Source organism: Tasmannia lanceolata, unplaced genomic scaffold (assembly GCF_043159265.1).
Source record: "Tasmannia lanceolata isolate RefF3 unplaced genomic scaffold, GAP_Taslan_0.1 ptg000023l, whole genome shotgun sequence".
Taxonomy (NCBI): Eukaryota; Viridiplantae; Streptophyta; class Magnoliopsida; order Canellales; family Winteraceae; genus Tasmannia; species Tasmannia lanceolata.
The window spans coordinates 28,452,033-28,471,257 of NW_027518700.1; the positions used below are offsets into that span (position 1 = coordinate 28,452,033).

General features: G+C 39.2%; 1 protein-coding gene across 1 annotated transcript; it reads left to right on the top strand.

Moving 5' to 3' along the window:
• The first annotated feature begins 11,928 nt into the window (after positions 1 to 11,928).
• On the top strand, positions 11,929 to 12,489 carry LOC143855991 (uncharacterized). Its single transcript, XM_077366032.1, has one exon. The coding sequence runs from the start codon at positions 11,929 to 11,931 to the stop codon at positions 12,487 to 12,489; it is 561 nt and encodes a 186-aa protein (XP_077222147.1).
• Positions 12,490 to 19,225: the final 6,736 nt, after the last annotated feature.

The window sequence follows — 19,225 nt, forward strand, 5'->3', positions numbered from 1 at the left end:
TGCACGCATAGACCAAGATGATGAGAGAGAAAGATGAACTTTATTGATCAATCATTAAAATTTTGAGTACATGGTTCAATCTTTCAAAGATAAACGAATAAGATTAAACATGGAACTAAGCATTCTTTTTAGACTTCTTCTTTGGACGACAATCATGCTCAGCTGACTCTTTTAAAGGCTTGATGATTTTGACATCCCAAGCAGATGAAACAGCTTTGACAATCTCGGGCTTGAGATCCTCAGGTGGGTAGAAATGACGAAGGGGAGGCACGATAGATTGCTCCCTTCCATACTGACGCAGGATCCTGGCAGGAACATAAAAGGAAGTCTTTTTGAGACCAAGAAGGCGAACGTAGTTAGCTTCTCCAGTGTTGAAGACGGCTTCTTGGATTCCAGGGATTTGCCAATAAATCTGATCTTCTTGGCGAGAATTTAACCATTCAACCCAATCGTTTTTGTGATCGAAAGAAACATCATGACGCCATTCACTGAAGGTGTATAACGTATGATCGAAATGCACAGGAGCTGCGATTTTTAGCTTGTGGCACAACCACACCTAAAGTAAAGCAGGACATCCTGAGAAAGACCCAACGAAAGAGCGAACATAAGAGCCTGGACCTGAGCTGGTGCGAAGACGAGCCATATCATCCAAACCATTGAAGGTTTCTGCAAGCATAGTAGGAATTGGATTGGCACCACGATCCATTTGATCGACGAGGTCCAAGAGAACAGCTGACGCAAAGCGAGAAGGCTGGACAGTGAGGAACCTAGCAAAGGAGCAGAATCTCAAAGCGCGACGTCGGGCTTTTTGAATATCAACAGCACCAATGTGTCCAATAGGAGGATAAATATCAATCAGCTGCTGCATGGACACTTCTTGGCCTTTGATGAAAGAGTTCATGGATTCATCTGAATTATTCATCAAGCGAAGGAACAAAGGACAATACTCTGGAACACAGGATGGCTTCACTAGAGGGCCATCCACAGGATATTCCAATAAGGCACACCATTCTTCAAAGGTGGGACACATTTCTAGGTTGCCAAAACTCTGATGTGGCATAGAGTAATCCCCAATCGAGCTTGATGGTCGCCACGTAGCCGAAGAGATTTTTCTCTTGCTCACTTATGGCATAGATATGGGATTCTCTTAATGTACCACGGATCCAATCAAGAATTGCACGAGTAGACATGGTGCCTGCAAGCCAAGAGAAGGGATAAAGAATGATCAGGATTACATGAACACGAGATTGTGATAAGTTCCTGCCAGTATAAAGAAAGTATGGATACATGATCGAATCACATAATAGAAGTTTGAAAATCATACGATCAAGAGATGGGATGAGATAGCATAGGATTGCTTTCAACGGATAGATCATGAATGACTAATCCTATGAGATCTTAGGAAAGATGAGATTTATATCCTAACCCCAAAGGAAAATCTTTTAATCTTTGTGCATTTTAACAGTGCTACCTGAAGGCATCAACCCTAATCCTAATCTAGCGGAGTGGAGATAGGATCTCGACTCATGACTTTGTTTGTGTACTTAAGGACCGATCGTAGCCATTGGAAGATGGACCACGGCCTAATCTAGACACAAATGGGTAGGATGTCCTAAGCTAGGCTCACACACGTGATGTACATGTGTTCGTATTCTACATGCATGTGTGGGTTAATCTAGGGGTAAGGCCAAGAGTTCCCTTAGCGCGAATCCGTGTTCGATATACTGTACCAGTGTCTGGCGTATCAGTACGTGAACAAGAGATCCGTTTACGTACCATAAAGGTACTAGGCTAAGAGTGGAATGCTTCTCTAGCACAGAAGCACCAGGTGATGAAATCCCAGTCAACCATGCTAGATAACACTCCGAGTTCCTAAAATTAGGACGTGTGTGCATGTGAGATGCAAGGGTTTAGATGCAAGTGATGTAAGTGTGTGCAATAAGTTTGCGCAATCTATGATGCCTTCAGGTTTTGTTAGATTAAGTTTGAGTATGATGTGATGAGAAAATAAAATAAGACAAACTAATCTAACAAGCATATAACAGATAGAGTTTTTATGAGCCAGTTAAATTAAATTCAAATGAATTATCTTTTGGAATCGTAATGAAGTTAGGTGGTCCCCAGCAGAGTCGCCAAACTGTGGGACCCGATCCCGCGAGAGGGGTGGGGCGCGAGCCGCCACGCCTTCTCTTGGTCTCTCGTACCCACGCGATTGACGTGTGCATTTTATTTATTGATTTTAATTCATCTTTTATGTGAACTTGGGATCACTAAGGCAATCTGAATTCCACACAAATGAGACTGACAGAGTCGCCACCTAGATGTGGGATCTAGGACCCATAATTAACCAGAAATCTAGACTCGCTACCTGGTTACGAGAATGGAAGGTATGGGGATTTATCCACCACATGCACCATTCCTGTCCGATAATCGGTCTTCGATTCTAAAAGCTAACTCTTTTAAATTTATTTTAAATGGCTCATTCAACTCTTTGTTAGTGCTAACTACGAGACATGCATCCTATGATCTAATTTCAATGTGAATCATAAGTGTGTATCTTGATTACTTTATTTGTCTGGATTCAATCTAAGTGACAGTTCTCCTAAAATTCTAATTTCATGGAAAATCCTAAGTGAGTTGATTAAGCATTTACAAGAAAATTAATATACAAAACACCACAATTTGTTGTGGTGCCGACTCGCGGTTGGTATGCCATCAGACATCCAAGCTGCCTACGTACCCAAGCCTCACTGGGATCAGAGTCGACGTAGTTCGGTGCACCTAAGCTAAGCTACTTATGCCTAACTCAACTAAGACACCGACCTAGACGGGATTGACTGTTTCAACAGTTTTAAGAGAAGTTATTTAATTCAAGTTGAGGATTTTATTATCCTAGGATTTCATCTAAGATGATATATGATTCTTATCTAAATGCAAGTTGTTCCTTAGACTAATGCAGGTTAGCCTACATCCTAGTTTGCTAGGCTTGTCCTAGGGAAAGATTGGGCGACTAGTGTAACTAGACCTAGGGCACGGTTGCTATACATAGCAAGCGTCCGTGATGAGGCTGGACTCTTAACTCTAGGACTCCCTAAAACCTAAGACTCCCTAAAACCTAGGACATGACCTGACACCAGTGTTCCTAAATTGGGCTCTAATGGTTCTTATGACGGAAACCGTGATCCAACGGTTCCGAAAGACACGAGATGAATCGATTTCAGTTCTTGAAGTGAATGAATTTCAGATTTTAAGGATTTTCAGTTTCTGGACATTTAAGGAATACCAATGGCTCTAGGGTTCACCAATTTCGGCCCAGAATAGCATCCAAGGAAGGGAATCGTGCGCTCTTTCCTCGTGCAATTTAATACTTAGGTTATAGCATCTTATTGCCTGGCATATCTCAGGATTTCCGTGGACAGTAACCTCGGAGCCAACAACATGCTATAGCTTAAATATTCAAATTGTCAAAGATTGGTTGCAATTGTGATACGATTGTGGATGCGCTGGCCATTTTTCCAGGAAAATCTAAAGATCCTAAAATTTCTGTTTCAATGGATTTAGGAATTGATATGTGACAGAGATTCAAGATTCCTTAGAAATTTTAAGATGATTTTCAATTAATTACAACTTTTTAATGGATTTTATCGATTTTAAACCATATGAGTGATTTTACAAGTGAAACTGTTGTAAAAAAATTCGAAATGAGTTGAAACTTCTACAGCAGCAAGATATGATGAGATGTAGCTTACTGGAAGATTTCTACAGATTTTCACATTAGGCTCATATTTAATTTTGATTTAACAATTAATTGACCAGATTGCAAAAATAACACAGAAATTACTAGAAATAGAATTCTAAATTCAATGAAATTTCTACAGTAGTAAGATATAAGTAAAAATAGCATGCTGTGAGATTTTCATGAATTTTAGAACCTATTTACTATCAATTTTGGATTTTTGAATTTTCGGACCAGATTATGAATTAACACTACATCCCATATGAAACAAGATTTAAATAACTTGAAACTTTTACAGAAACTACAAATATGGAATATAAGACTACTGTAAAAATTTTGGGAATTTTATCTGTTATCTGATGTCTGTAAAAATTCTCCCAAAATCTGATAATTTTTAAAGAAAGCATAAAATAATATACCAAATCAATTCCAAACATTGTCAAAAATTCATGGTAGAATGTATCAGCATTATATTATTTTCATACGAAATTTAGTTAATTTTGGAATTCGTTTAGCATATATTTTATTTTTCTTCGTCGAAAAGATATTTTTGAAGAGTTTTCTATTTTTAAAACACGATTTTCGAGAAAATTACGATTCCGGAAAACTTCCTCCAACCTTGTTCTAATGTGATGAACACAAGAAAAATTTTAAATTCCAAAAAATAGATCATCCCGAGATGGCTATTTTTTCGAATTCCGTAATTACTCAGCCATTATTTTAAATAAAATACCCCTCTTCACTCAAATTTTCGAAAACCGTTGATCCAATGTCCGATCCGATCCGATGATTATCTTACTCTATTTAGATAGATCGTTGTATTAAATTTCGGGACGAAACGGAATTGAAACACCCATGTAGATCATGATTTTAAGCACACACATTTAATATTAAATTAAATTCATTTAAATGCTTAAAAATCATGCAAAAATCCGAAAATATACCAAATAATTCTGAAAAAATCCGAGAACAGTGTACCTACCTACGGTGAAGATCCTCGCCGAATCCGAGAGCCGCAGAGTCCGAAAATCCCGCCGAAGCTCGATCCGCTCCGTTCTCTTTCTTTCTTTCTTCGTTTTTTTTTCTTTTATTTTGCTGGTTATTCTTCTCACTGCTGATGGGGATGACGTGGATGAGAGGGAGGCCGTGAGAGAGTAAGAGAGTAAGAGAGAGAGGGAGAGACCGAGAAAAGAGATCGACAGAGAGAGACCGAGAGAGAGAGAGAGAGAGAGAGAGAGAGAGAACGTGAGACAGAGAGAGTGGGAGAGTGAGGGACAGACAAAGGGGAGTAAGAGAGAGGGTGTAACAGAGAGAGGGTGGGAAGGATATAGAGAGTAGGAGGGTGAGAGTGAGAGAGAGAGAGAGAGAGAGATAACCGAAAAAGAATGAAAAAAAAAAAAAACAGAGCATGTGTGATGCTCTGTTTTTTTTCACGTGTGTTTTTTTTAATTTTTTTTTTTTTTTTAAAAGAGGTGAATGGGAAGAAATATAGAGAGGGATAGTATGAGATGGTGAGGGTTGAAGGAGAGGACCGAATGGGGGAATGAGGGAGAGGGGAAGCAGAGAACACGATTTCTTCTTCTTAGTACGCACAGAGAGTGCTCTGTTGGGAACGCTCGACGAATTTTTTTTTTTTTTTGCACAGAGGGCGCTTTGTTGGAAGATGAGAGATGGGGAATCGTTGTTGGGGTAGGAAACAGAGAGAGATCGTCAAAAAACACAGAGAGTATGGCTGGTGAGATGAAATACCGAGAGAGAGGCGATGGAGAGAAGGAGCCAAGAGTTCGAGAGCACCTCCTCTTTCAACCGAGAAGATGAGGAGAAAATAGAGATTATTCTTCTTTTCTTTTTTTGGAAATTGCCATTTTTAAATCCCTTCCCCCAAGTGAGCAAGGAAATATTGCACTATATCTACCCCTCTTTGATAAGATTTCGATATATATTTTTGGCCCAAATCCAATTCTTACCTTGAGCATAGAATCCTAATAAGGGAAAAAGGGAGAGTATCATGCATGTATGATTTTTTTCTTTTTTTCTTTTAGCCGATCATGCAAGCATGGGTGTGAATATCAACCTCCTTCTTACAATGTTTAACTGCCAAGTATCTCTCAAGATGGGGCCCACCCCATGGAGCCATCCGAACCAACTATTTGACGAGCCGCAATGCAAATTAGTTGCACCTAGCGAATCCTTTTTGTCGCATAATCTGAACCGTCCATTAAACATGCATCAATATATGAATTAGTTGCACCCCTCTAAATCATTTCGGTAGGCCGATCCGAGCCGTTCAAATAACTGGCTATCAATTAATGGGCTAGGATTACTCATAACGTGGGCCCCCTAAGTCACTCCCATGGGATGATCTAAATTGTCCAATTTGACGAGCCACAGCTTTAAATTTTAATTTTTCACAATGATGGGTCCATATCAGATTGGTAAAAATACACTCCGCTCATCATGGAAATTGATCTCGTTTATCGGATCCAAATGAATTTAAAAACCATATTCTTCATTAAAAATAATGCAGGGCTCACCTGTTTGATCTCATTTTAATAGGAAATGCTCAATGCGGGCCCCCCAAACGGGTCCAAATTTTCAATAAATGTTCAATGCGGGCCCACCGAATGGGTCCGAATTCTCCCTTGGCTTGGATTCTTCTGAATAACCATTCTCGACACTTAGCGAAAAGATACGAAACACGGCAGAAATAACCGACAAGATCGAGAAAACATAAGAGACGGACACGGAAATAGAAAACAGAAAAGAACCGATAGAAAAACATTAACCTCTTTGTTGACTAAGGCGGAGCAAAATGGGGATGTCTACACTCTTATGACTTCCTCCAATCTTCAAATCATGTTGACAGGTGCATGAGGAGTCGTCAAGGCATGTTCATCTCCAAGCTTCTTCTAGACACTTGTTGGGAACTTGTTGGATCTTCATGAAGAGCTTCATGACTTGAACATCTTCAAATGAGGAAGTCTCAATTGTAGGTGCAAGCCCTTGATCAATGTGATTGTGGATCCACAAGCCATGTGTTGTGTTGAGTTGTGTAATGGTGATATAACATATCAAATTCCTGTGTAGAGCACAACATCTCAAAGCAACACATTAGTCTGACAATGCTAATCAATTTGTGTTTGCTAGCATCAAAAAAAGAAGGTGAGGTGAATGATTGAACCCATGGGAACCCTTGGGCTTACAAAGACAAACGCGTTACTACATGTTAACCCACCAAAAGTAGCGCGCAAGATGCTAGAAAAGCATCTCATCCTTGTAGATGTGTTCGTACCCGTACGGACACTAGTCTTTTGGCCTACCCCTAAGACAAGTCAATCCAAGATACCAAAGGCATCTCTAAGATCAAAACCCGTTATAACTCGGTGATACATCCAATCAATTACTCATTTGAATTCAAAGAGCAGATGACGATCATGCATCTGCTCTATTTCAATCAAATCTCATTTACAATCCGTCGTTTCAAAGCACGTGATGCCACATGGGCATCTCTTGTTTCAGCATACAACACTGAATGTCAGAACGACATCCCTTGAGGTCCTCCCTTGGTCAGGTGCCAAACCTGACTTTCGATGAACCTCCCGGCATTTAGAAACGACGCTCACCCAAGACACGTTCTAACAGTCATATTTTCAAAAAACTTAAAACCGTCAGCGAGAGCATTCCATTCAAGGACCTGACAACAAGATTTCTCGGCTAAGGTTGTACGCCTAAGGATCCGACGCTAGTCTTGAAACCCTATCATTAGTCTCTAGTGACAACATTTTGTTGTCTCCTAAATTTTGCATATAGGTGCCATGCACCCTCTACCAAAGAGGGGCATCTGTAGACACCCAATTTTATCAAGGTGAAACTAATGATAGGTTGTCGTGAGTAAGAGCCTCATGATGAGTCCTAGACCACCTTCGTTTCTCTCACTCTATGGGACAAAAGCCTATCTTTACACAGCACCCGCCTTTTACGGCACACCCAAAGTGTTAGAGTTGGTACCCTAAACCCCAGTATATTTTGCACGTTAATAAATTAAAGTTTCTTTTCATGAAAATTAATGGGTAACTAAAAGTAAAATATGTGTGACATGCTACTTGTTATTGAATAATATTTGTCCTTATGTAGCAAAGTAAGAAACTCATGCTCTTGGATTCACAGATCCTATGGAGCAAGGAGATATGGGATTCCGGTTCTTTGCAGACTTTAATAGTTCCTAGTTCGGGTTGAGGTTGGACACCTCCTCCTGTATACAACTAGTATCTATCTTGTCAACATGCACGAGATGTGGAGTGACTTATCTCAATCACTCGGGTAGTGGACTCTAAGCAAGATAGAATGGGTACTACACTGAGATTGGGTACTAAACAGGATCATAATAGAATTGGTTGTGGACAGGAGACAGTTGAGCGATTCTACCAGACAGGACCCTTTACAACTCCTTTGACCTGAGGGTCATACTGGTCTATTGGCGAGTCTCTCATTCTTGGTCTATCTAATCGTGATTATCATATGGTCACTAAAGGGTAGTACTGGAGTGTTGGACAAACCTTCGAGGTCAATAGTAATACCCGACATGAAATTCTCCACCTATTATAGGATAACATCTACGATTTTGGTCAGAGCGGTAGGCCTAGAAAAGTACCTGGCCAAGTGGATTTGATAAAGTGTATATCAAAATGGATTTCCCAAAATAAGTTTCGAAATAGATTTTAGCAAATGCAGTTGCGGGCCGACACTGCTTGACTGAAAGGTATACCGTGAGTGAGTCCAGGGGGTAATTAATGTCCACCCCTCATAGGACTTAGCTCAGTAGATGTGGATTTGGAGAAAGGACTTGCACATTTGATGTTATTAGGGGTATGATGATTTGACTGTTATCTTCAGGGTTACGTCTCGATGGAGGCAACTGACTCAATGCGATTGTAGCATTGGCTACCGAGCAATAATCGTAGAAGGAGCCATTTATGGGTTCTACAGGATCTACCGTTAAATCCCTTCTTTAAACCCACTCACTACTCGATTGACCTATTACAATCTATTTGATAGAGGTTTTTCCATTTACTTGGTTGCTTACACGAACGAGTTTTGTGGCATTGGATGCATTGAAAGGACATATAAAATGTATATAGTGTATATGCACTAAGCGATACATTGGGAATACCAAAATGGTTAAGTGTTAACCATAAAGGTTATTTTTGGAATTATAGAAAAATACAGATAGAGTTTTTATCTCAATGGATGGGAGGAAGTATGTTTATTTAATTAAAAAATTAAATAAACAATTGTAAGTTTAGCTTATAGAATGATTTTACTAAAATAGTCATAACTTACTCATCTCTTGGCCAAAATTAATATTTAGTATTTGTTTCAAAGGATTTTGAAAGATATACAACTTCGTAGTTTATGATTTTTTCTATTTCGGCCATTTACTTGTCCAAAAATGAGGTCAAAATTTGACCTACAGGCTTATAGCGGAAATGTAGAAAAATGAAAGAGTGTATAAGATATTTTAAGGATTGTTTTTATCCAATAAGCAACCACGCCTTTTACTTGGAAAAAACCTCAATTTAGGGATTTCTAAAAGTCGCAGAGTTTCTAAAAATATTTCCCACTTTGTTTGGTTTGTATTTTGAAAAAGCAAACTAGCTTGTTTTCAAATTGGAGCTGCCAATTATGGCTAGTTTCCATTGTTTTTGGGATTTCTCTAGAAACTTTGAATTGTGTATATGGAAATTAAGAACTCTATAAATATAAGACATATGGCTGGAGTTTTCAAGAGCTCTTATATAATTTCATGTGTTGAAAATTCGTAGAGACACCCCAAAGTATTTCTCTTCTTCTTCTCCTTCAATTCCGTCAAGTAGTTTTGTCTTTTCTAGATCAAAGACGAGCATGCAACCAGATCCGTTGACCTAAATACATATTCCCACAATATAATCTGATTTAGATGAGGTTATGAAGTGAACAAAGAGCTATACACAATATCCTTTACGCAACAAAAGGAATATCGCCGGCGAATTTTCAAGGAGTAGATCAGCGGACGAGTTCTTTAAAGGTATTTATATCTATGTTTATTGAATCACAATAAAATCAATTACTCCCTAAGAATCCTGGGTTAGGGCAAAAATTTTATTCTACACGGTTTTTCTTCCGCAACGTGTAACGATTTTGCTTGGGGTTTTACAACCAATCTAACAAGTGGTATCAGCGCTAACTAGGGAATATATTAGGAGGCTAACAAACCAAACATAGATCATGCGGTGATCCGCTGTGAGTCCGGACGTTTATCCCGCCTATCCGGGGTTCCTAGTCTTTGTGTGTTTTAATAAAAAAAGGACAGTTCATTGGAGAATAGCAAAACTGAACCGCATGGTGGATTTCTGGACTGATCGCTTTGTATGGTTTGAACATAGACTCGAATACGAATCCAACGCATCAAGAATCATCGAAATATGGCGAGCGGTTTAGTTGATATTATTTTTTAAAGTTTGGAAAAAGTTGTTGGAATTTAAGAAATTAATTCTTAAAATTGATTTGGAATTTTATTTCTCCACCCCAAACGATTTGAAAAGCCTATAACCCAGGCATAGACTTTTCTAATAATGTCTTCGGGGTTTGTAGCATGATCAGATCCTTGAAAAAGCATTCGAGTAACTATATCCCACTCAAAGTTACTAGGAAGGTCATGCTATCCGGATTGTGTCTCCGATATGGAACAATTTTGTTTTCACAAATCAAATGATCTTGTTTTCGTGTAAAATTTTGTATGCTGATTTATTAGAGCATATAAAAAGATTTTATGATTTTTCTAATTAAAATCAGGATTGTTGTGTGCTAATCAAAATTAAATTGACCAGGTTTTGTGCGAATTGATCGGTATTGGTGAAAGATGGGCAAAACGGAGATTGGACCTCAATTCATTCATGAGATGCATGATCTTTTCATAGATGTTATGATCTGATGTGATAATTTATTTCATGGTTTGTATCCGCAATGTAATTTAATTATTTCAGTTTTTAATTACTCCCTCTGGGTAGTTAGGCGGACGACTGGTTTCCCATGGACATTGATTATGATGTATAGATTACTTAGACTAGTGCAGGACACTACGGTAGTTTATATTTGTTTGTTCAAGACCAATTGAAGATGAAATCATTCTCTTGGTGCTCAATCGATGGATCATGGATATTTGTGGCATGGTGATGCTCCAGATTGACTGACAGATGGAGGCAGATTCGATCCAACCAAAGAGGGATGAACTTGCTGATGTTATTGTACTTCATATAATGAGGCAAATTTGATTACAGTCCTTTGGGATTTTGTTTTGAGGCCAGCGAAGTTCCCACTGTGTTGTTACACAAAGTTGCTCATAATTCACCTTCAATTTGGCAAGATGATGTTGTAGGGATTCCCTTATTCGAATAAGGTTCTTGGGAGAATCCCTATGATCCAAGATGCTAAATTGGGTTTCTTGGATGGTGTGTTTTTATTTCCATGGTTTGTTGGTTTGCTTTTCATGTGATGGATGGCATGGTTTGGTTTGCGATGTATGTTTTTCTTTTATACAATGGATGCCTAATCAAACATATAGAATGATGATTGTAACTCCGACATTAAATAACCCTCTTAAAAATATTAAGTTGATAAACGGGGTTAAGTCGACAGGACAAAACCTCGTGGCCTTCCATAGCCATCTAACCGTTGGCTAGTCTAGAAAATAGGACGGTCACATGCCAAAGTAGAAGCCGATCTTGTTTCTTGACTAGAGTAAAGCGTTAGATTTCTACTAGGATAAGGAGAATGTACATGATATATTGGTCACATGCAAAAGCAGAAGCCGCCATTGTAGATTGCATAGTTTTCCTAGGTGATGGGTATAACTTAATCAAGCAAAGGGTATTGACGCCCAAAGGATATACATACTGCAATGCTTGGAGGCCGAACATAAATCAGATCTCATAGGATTAGATGAATTCACTTATTCAAAGTTTTTGAATAAGTTTCTGAAGCCCATTGGAGAAATTATACATTTCTCTTGATTCACGAGGTTGAGGGGCTGTGAATGAGACGTGCAATAGATGGTTCCATTGTAGATAAAAGTCCCAGATCCGATGGACAAGTCATGAAATTAACTAAAATGGTAGTTTTGCTAATTATGCCTATTTCCTTTGCGCATAGTTACCATGGCTTCTTTCAACCCATTAGCTAAGATCCTGGATGAAAATAAGTTAATTGGTCTGAATTACCTCGACTGGAAAAGAAACCTAATGCTAGTGCTCACGGCCACTAAAGTTTATTGGATTCTTACCACTGAGGAGCCTGAACTACCTGGTCCTGATGCGCCTCAAGTAGACCACAATAGAAAGTCTAAGTGTTTTGAGGACAATGAGATGGCAAAGTGTTACATCCTTGGCTCCATGTCCAACGTGCTGCAGCAGCAACTTATTGGAATCGCAGTGGCCTCGGATATAATGCTAAATATTAAAGAAATATTTGGAGAGCAACATCGCACAGCTAGGCTGTTGGCAATTAGAGGCCTAATATCCACCAATGTGGTAGAGAGAACCATAGTTAGAGACCACATGCTAAAAATGATGGGCTATCTCAATGAGCTCGACATCTTGGGGGCCATCATGGATGCTGCAACGCAGATTGATATTGTCTTATCTTCCCTATGTGGGTCATTCAAAGAGTTTATTATGACCTACCACAAGAACAAAATGACAATGTCCTTGACAGAGTAAGTGAATCAACTTCAGACAACTGAGGATATGCAAAAGAGTAATCAGAAAAGTACCTTCCTTGCAGAGGGTAATGTACCCTCATCACCTAAACCGAAAGTAAAGGAAAAGGAAGAACAAAAGGCGAAGACTCTAAGAAGAACATGCTAGTGGTAAAGAACAAGAACATTAAAAAGAAGAAGTCAACAAAGGGCAACGACGGTTGCTTCCATTGTGGAAAGAATAGACATTGGAAGCGGAACTGCAGGAGCTATCTAGCTACCCAGCAGGGCAACAAGACTACCTCAGGCATGTTGCAAGTGTTTGCTGCTGAAACTAATATGATTGGACTTGTATTTTCCTAGTGTGTTGAGACAGGTCCCTCACACATCTGCAATATTTTGCTAGGGTTCAGAAAAATCAAAAGGTTGACTAAGGGCGAGCTCACCCTGCAGGTTGGAACTGAAGCAACAGTTCCTGTTCAAGCTGTAGGAGATTAAAGGATTGTCTCTATGTACCTTCAATAAGAAGGAATTTAATTTCAGTTTTAAAATTGTTTGATGATGGATATTCTACTAGTTTTAGTAAAAGTTCTGTTTTTATTAAAAAGGGAAATTCCTTAATTGTAGAAGGCACAATGAGTCATGGCCTATACTTAATTAACGCCTTAGAGAATGTGAGCAATGTTGAGAATGTTCTGAGTGTTGATGTTCCAAACCTCAAAAGGGCAACGGACAGTATAATTCCAACACATCTTTGGCATCTTCGATTAAGTCACATTGGCCTAGAGCGGATCACAAGGCTAGTGAAAGATGGTCCATTGGATTACATCCAAGTGGAACCTTTTCCAACTTGTGAGCCATGTCTCCAAGCAAGAGGGAAAGAAGTGAAAGTGTAATGGAATTGATACATACAGATGTATGTGGACCTCTTTCTCATCATGCAAGAGGAGGCTTTGTCTACTTCGTGTCTTTCACGGATGACCATTCAAGGTACCGTTACCTATACCTAATGCGAAGTAAGTCTGACGGTTGAAAAGTTGAAAGAATTCAAGAGTGAAGTAGAAAAGAAAATGGAATAGTCTCTCAATGGACTCCACCTGCAACACCAGAGTTAAATGGTGTGCCAGAGAGGAGAAATCAACATTGTTAGACATGATTCGATCTATGATGAGCTTTGCACAGGCACCTTTGTTTCTATGGGGATTCGCCCTAGAAACAATGTTCTACATGCTTAATCGAGTACCAACTAAATTAGTACCAAGGACTCCGTATGAGATATAGATGGGCAGAAAACCCGCATTGAATCATATGAGGATATGGGGTTGTCCTGCTCATGTTAAAATATAGGTGTTGAAAAGTTGGAGGCACGAACCAATAGGTGTCTCTTTATTGGATATCGTAGGAAAACAAAGGGTTATATGTTTTATAAGCCTGGTGAGCAAAACTGTTTTCTGAGCCGGAATGCCACATTCTTAAAAGAAGAGTTCATTCAAGATCCGAGCAGAAAGGATATGATTGCCTTAGAAGAGCAACCAGAAAATCCAATAGAGATATAAGGAAGTTGAATAAGTACCCACTAAACCTATTCCAACACTCCGACGTAGTAATAGGTAAGTCAGACAACCCGATAGACTTGTCTACTTAGATGAAGCAAGCATAGAAGATACAGATCTCCTTAACTGTAAAGAGGCGATGTTAAACATCGATGCAGGAAAATGGATGGACGCTATCATTCTTTATGTAGTTGGAACCTTTATTTTGATCAAGTAGTCAAAGAGTTTGGCTTCATTCAAAACGTAGATGAGCCTTGTATTTACAAGAAGGTCAGTGGGAGTGCGGTTACATTCTTGGTTCTTTATGTAGATGACATCCTACTCATTGGGAATGATGTAGGAATGCTATCAAGTAAAAAGTTGTGGCTTTAAAGCACGTTTGCTATGAAAGATCTGGGAGAAGCTTCATACATTCTAGGACTTAAATTATTTAGGGACCGTAAGAATAGGAAGCTTGGGCTATCACAAGAAACTTACATAGATAAGATAATGGCAAGGTACAACATGGCAGATTCCAAGAAGGGATTAGTTCCTTTCAGGAATGGAATCAGGTTGTCCAAGAAGATGTCTCCTAAGACACCTGAGGATAAGCAGGTTGTGAACAACATTCTCTATGCTTCGGCTATGGGAAGTCTTATGTATGCTATGTTATGTACAAAGCCAGATATCTATCACTCCATAAGTGTGGCTAGAAAATATCAGTCGAACCCAGGTCTAGAATATTGGACAGCAGTTAAACATATTTTCAAGTATCTTAAGAGAACTAAACATTATTGTTTAGTTTACGGTGCGGACGAGTTGGTCGTTGCTGGTTTTACAAGTTTGACGGTGATGACAAGAAATTATCATCGGGTTTTGTGTTCACCTTAGCAAATGGGGTTGTGTCAAGGAGAAGTTGCAAGCAAGACACTACGGCAGATTCCACGACTGAGGCTGACTACATCGCTGCGAGTGAAGCAGTGAAATAGGCGGTTTGGCTATGAAAATTTCTGGACGACGTTGGAGTCGTGCCCTCTGTTGAGTGACCCATACGCTATACTGTGATAACAACAGAGCGATCACTCAAGCAAAGGAACCAAGGTCTCATTAGAAGTCCAAGCATGTACTTCAAAATTATCATATGGTACGGAAGATCAATGACAGAGGGGATGTGGCTATTGCGAAGGTTGCCTCAGCGGATAACGTGGTGGACCTTTTTACCAAACCCCATAGTCAAAAGGTGTTTGACAGGCATGTTGAGCGGATGGGTCTAAGATATATGCATAACTAGCTTTGAGGGTAAGTGGGAGACTGTTAGAGTTGGCACCCTAAAACCCAGTATATTTCGCACATTAATAAATAAAAGTTTCTTTTCATGACAATTAATGGGTAACTAAAAGTTAAATATGTGTGACATGCTACTTGTTATTGACACGTACTTGTCCTTAGGTAGCAAAGTAGAAAAATCATGCTCATGGATTCATAGTTGGGGTTAAGGTTGGACACCTCCTCCTGTATACAACTAGTATCTATCTTGCCATTTTGCACGAGATCGAGTAACTTATCTCAATCACTCGGGTAGTGGACCCTAAGCAAAATAGAATGGGTACGACAATGAGATTGCGTACTGAACAGGATCACAGTAGAATAGCTTGTGGACAGGAGACAGTTGAGCTATTCTACCAGACAGGACCCTTTACGTGTCCTTTGACCTGAGGGGTCATATTGGCCTGTTGGCGAGTCTCTCATTCATTGTCTATCTAACTGTGATTCTCTTGGAGTCACTAGAGGGTAGTACTGGAGTATTGGACAAACATTCGACGTTAATAGTGATACCCGACATGGAATTCACCACCTATTTTATAAGATAACATCTACGGTTTTGGTCGGAGCAGTAGGCCTAGAAAAATTAGTCAGGTGGTGATAAAGTGTATATCAAAAAGGATTTTACAAAATAAGTTTTGAAATGGTTTTTAGCAAATGCATTTGCAGGCCAACACTGGTTGACTAAAAGGTATACCATGAGTGAGTCGAGGGGATAATTAATGTCCACACCCTGTAGAACTCAACTCAGTAGATGTGGATTTGGAGAAAGGACTTCCACATTTGATGTTAGTAAGGGTATGATGATTTGAAGGTTTTCTTCAGGGTTACATCTCGTTGGAGGCCACTGACTCAATGCGATTGTAGCATTGGCTACGGAGCAATCTTAGTGAGGCCCATTTATGGGTTCTGCATGATCTATTGTGAAATCCATGTTACGATCCCACTCACTACTCGATTGACCTATTATAATCTATTAGATAGAGGTCCCGCAATTATTTGATTGCTTACACAAATGACTTTCATGGTATTTGATGCATTGAAAGGATATATACAATGTATATAGTGTATATGCACTTTGGGATACATTGGGAATACCAAAATGGTTAAGTATTAACGATAAAGGTTATTTTGGGATTTACAGAAAAATATGGATGGAGTTTTTATCCCATTAGATGAGAAGAAATATGTTTATTTAATTAAAAAATTAAATAAACAATTGTAAGTTTAGCTTATAGACTGGTTTTACTAAAACAATCATAATTAACTCATATCTTGGCCAAAATTAATGTGTAAGTACTTGTTTCGAAGGATTTTGAATGGTCTACGACTTTGTAGTTTATGATATTTTCTAATGCGGCCATATCCTTGTCAAAAAATGACGTAAAAATTTGACCTACACGCATATAACTGGAATGTAGAAAAAGTTAAGAGTGTAGGAGATATTTTACGGATTGATTTTATCCAATAAAGCAACCATGTTTTTAACTTAGCAAAAAGCCTCAATTTATGGATTTCCAAAAGTCCAAGAGTCTCTAAAAACATTTACCACATTGTTTGGTTTCTATTTTCCAAAAGCAAACTAGCTTGTTTCAAAATTGAAGGTACCAATTATGGCTAGTTTCCATTGGTTGTGGAATTTCCCTATCAACATTGAATTGTGTATTGGCTCCAGAGTTGCGAAGAAATAGGTGGCGTAACGGCGCTGTATAGCCGAAAGAGCCTCCAAGTTCGTCGAGATTTAGGCACAACAACAACACTAATATTGAAAAGCAGCTCGTAGTTCTGAGAAATTCGGCAGAACAATGGCATAAAACAAGAAAAGACGCTCCAAACCTTCAGAATTTCAGTGGAATTCCGACGCCCGGTTGGAGCTACCTAGTGTTTCTCTACTTTCTCTCTTCTAAAGAGTAAGTTAAATAGGGGTTTTTCTGGATTTCTGCAGGGGTTCTGGGCTAGGAATACACCGAGGGAGGGAGTATACACCAAAGAAGATGGGGGCGAGAGAGAGAGAGAGAGAGAGAGAGAGAGAGAGAAGGTGTAAAAAACCTTCCCCCCAACCTATTTAAAGGTGGGGGAGGGAATATCTGGTTTGAACTAGAATTCGCCCCAGACGAATTGCAAATTCGCCCCAGGCGAATTTGGGATGACGTCATCTGGTCTTCTCCAGATGAAGCCTCTCCGGTTAACGCGATTTTTGTCTTTTCACTGGCTCTCGAAAAATGCGATTTTCTGTCTCTCATCTGTTTCATTTCAAACTTTCGTATCTCTTCCGATCGAACTCCGATTCGCATGTGGTCAGGTTCGTTGGATTCCTTGTTCCAAGGGCTTTCCAATGAATCTAATATCGAATGTTTTCGGGAAACAAAGTGTCCTTTGGGTGCAAAAAGAAGTTTATGTCCCAAAGTTAACTTACTGATTGAAATTCCGTGTGTAAACGGGCTTACAGGTTTATGCCGTAAAAGGCAGGTGCTGTATAAAACAGGTTTTTGGTTTGCCGAAAAAGGCGGGTGCTGTGTTAAAATAGGCTTTTCGGTTATTGAAACAGCCTTCGAAAATCATTTTTTAGCCTAAAGAGAGATTGAGAGAAACACTACTGGTGCTCTGGGACTCGTCATAAGGTTCTTTCTCGCGACACCTATCATTAGTACTACCTTGACAAAATTGGGTGCCTACACCTTATTCAGATTTCTGTAAAGATCATGCCTAAAAACAGAGTTAAATCACAGGTTCTAGGTCCTGACCTAGACGACAGCTTTGGTTACTGCTTTTCTTATGAAATTCGGATCTATCCCTAATTCATAGGAAAAGAAGACACGGGTCCTAGGCCCTAACCTAGCTGGCGACTATGAGTTTTTATTTTTTTGTGAAATTCGGATCTTTGTCCCAAGTTCACAGAAAATGCAAACACACTATGAACAAGAGAAAAGCTCGCTGATTTTCTAGGCATACATGGAATTCCCATCAATGAATGATTAAGAAAATATCCATCCATACATTTGGTAGTAGAAAAATTTAGCCCTAACCTTGGGCAAAATTTGATTAACAGAAGGAAAAGGAGCGGCGAGATAAAGAAAGTATCAAGGAACAGATTGCAAAATCATAATAAAAATATAAAAAAAAACAAGCAGAAAAAGAGGGAAAATGGAAATTGAAATACAATAATGAAACTGAAATGGAGACTATAAGCAAAAAAAAGGTCATACAACACACTAAAAAAAAGTAACTCTACAAATGAAACACCTTGAAGTCATGGCAATAGTCATTTGAAGCACAATAGAGCTCCACTTTCATCACATTCTATTGTAACATATTGATAATCCCAAATCCACAAAATACAAATAAACAAACAAAGAAAAGGAAACCCACCAGTGACAATGGCAATGAGGCCAATTCCAACGATCCCTAAGGTAACATCCTCTGATGTAGAATAAGCATAAAGTCGCCTGAATCTGAGAGTTTATTGCCAAAAAACCTTAACCAAAAAATCATAGTCTAGAAAACCCTAATCTCAGATATACACTGGAATCTTTGTGCCAGAAAAGTCGCCAGAAGGAGGGGTGAGGGTTTGGCCTCGCGCGAGTGGAGAAAAAAGAAAATTCGCATGGTTTGGAGCCCTAGCGAATATATATATAGACATTGTTCGTGAGCTTGAGCTCATATAAGCTTGTATGAGCTAGAGTGCCCAAACACATGGGTCCCACATTTTTGTGGTGATCCGAACCATTCATTTACAAGGCCCCATCATAGATAGGGTGTGTACAAAAATCATGTCCACTAGATCATCCTAACCCCTCCAAAGTGGGGGGCAAAATTGGGCATATTTGTCGCAAACAATGTCTGGCCATTTCCCCTCCACTTTTGGATGGATTAGGATGATCATATGGACCAAATTTTTGGTAC

What these genes read in the sequence shown, in the direction of transcription:
- LOC143855991 (XM_077366032.1), top strand. Translation starts at nt 11,929, where the DNA reads ATGGCTTCTTTCAACCCATTAGCTAAGATCCTGGATGAAAATAAGTTA.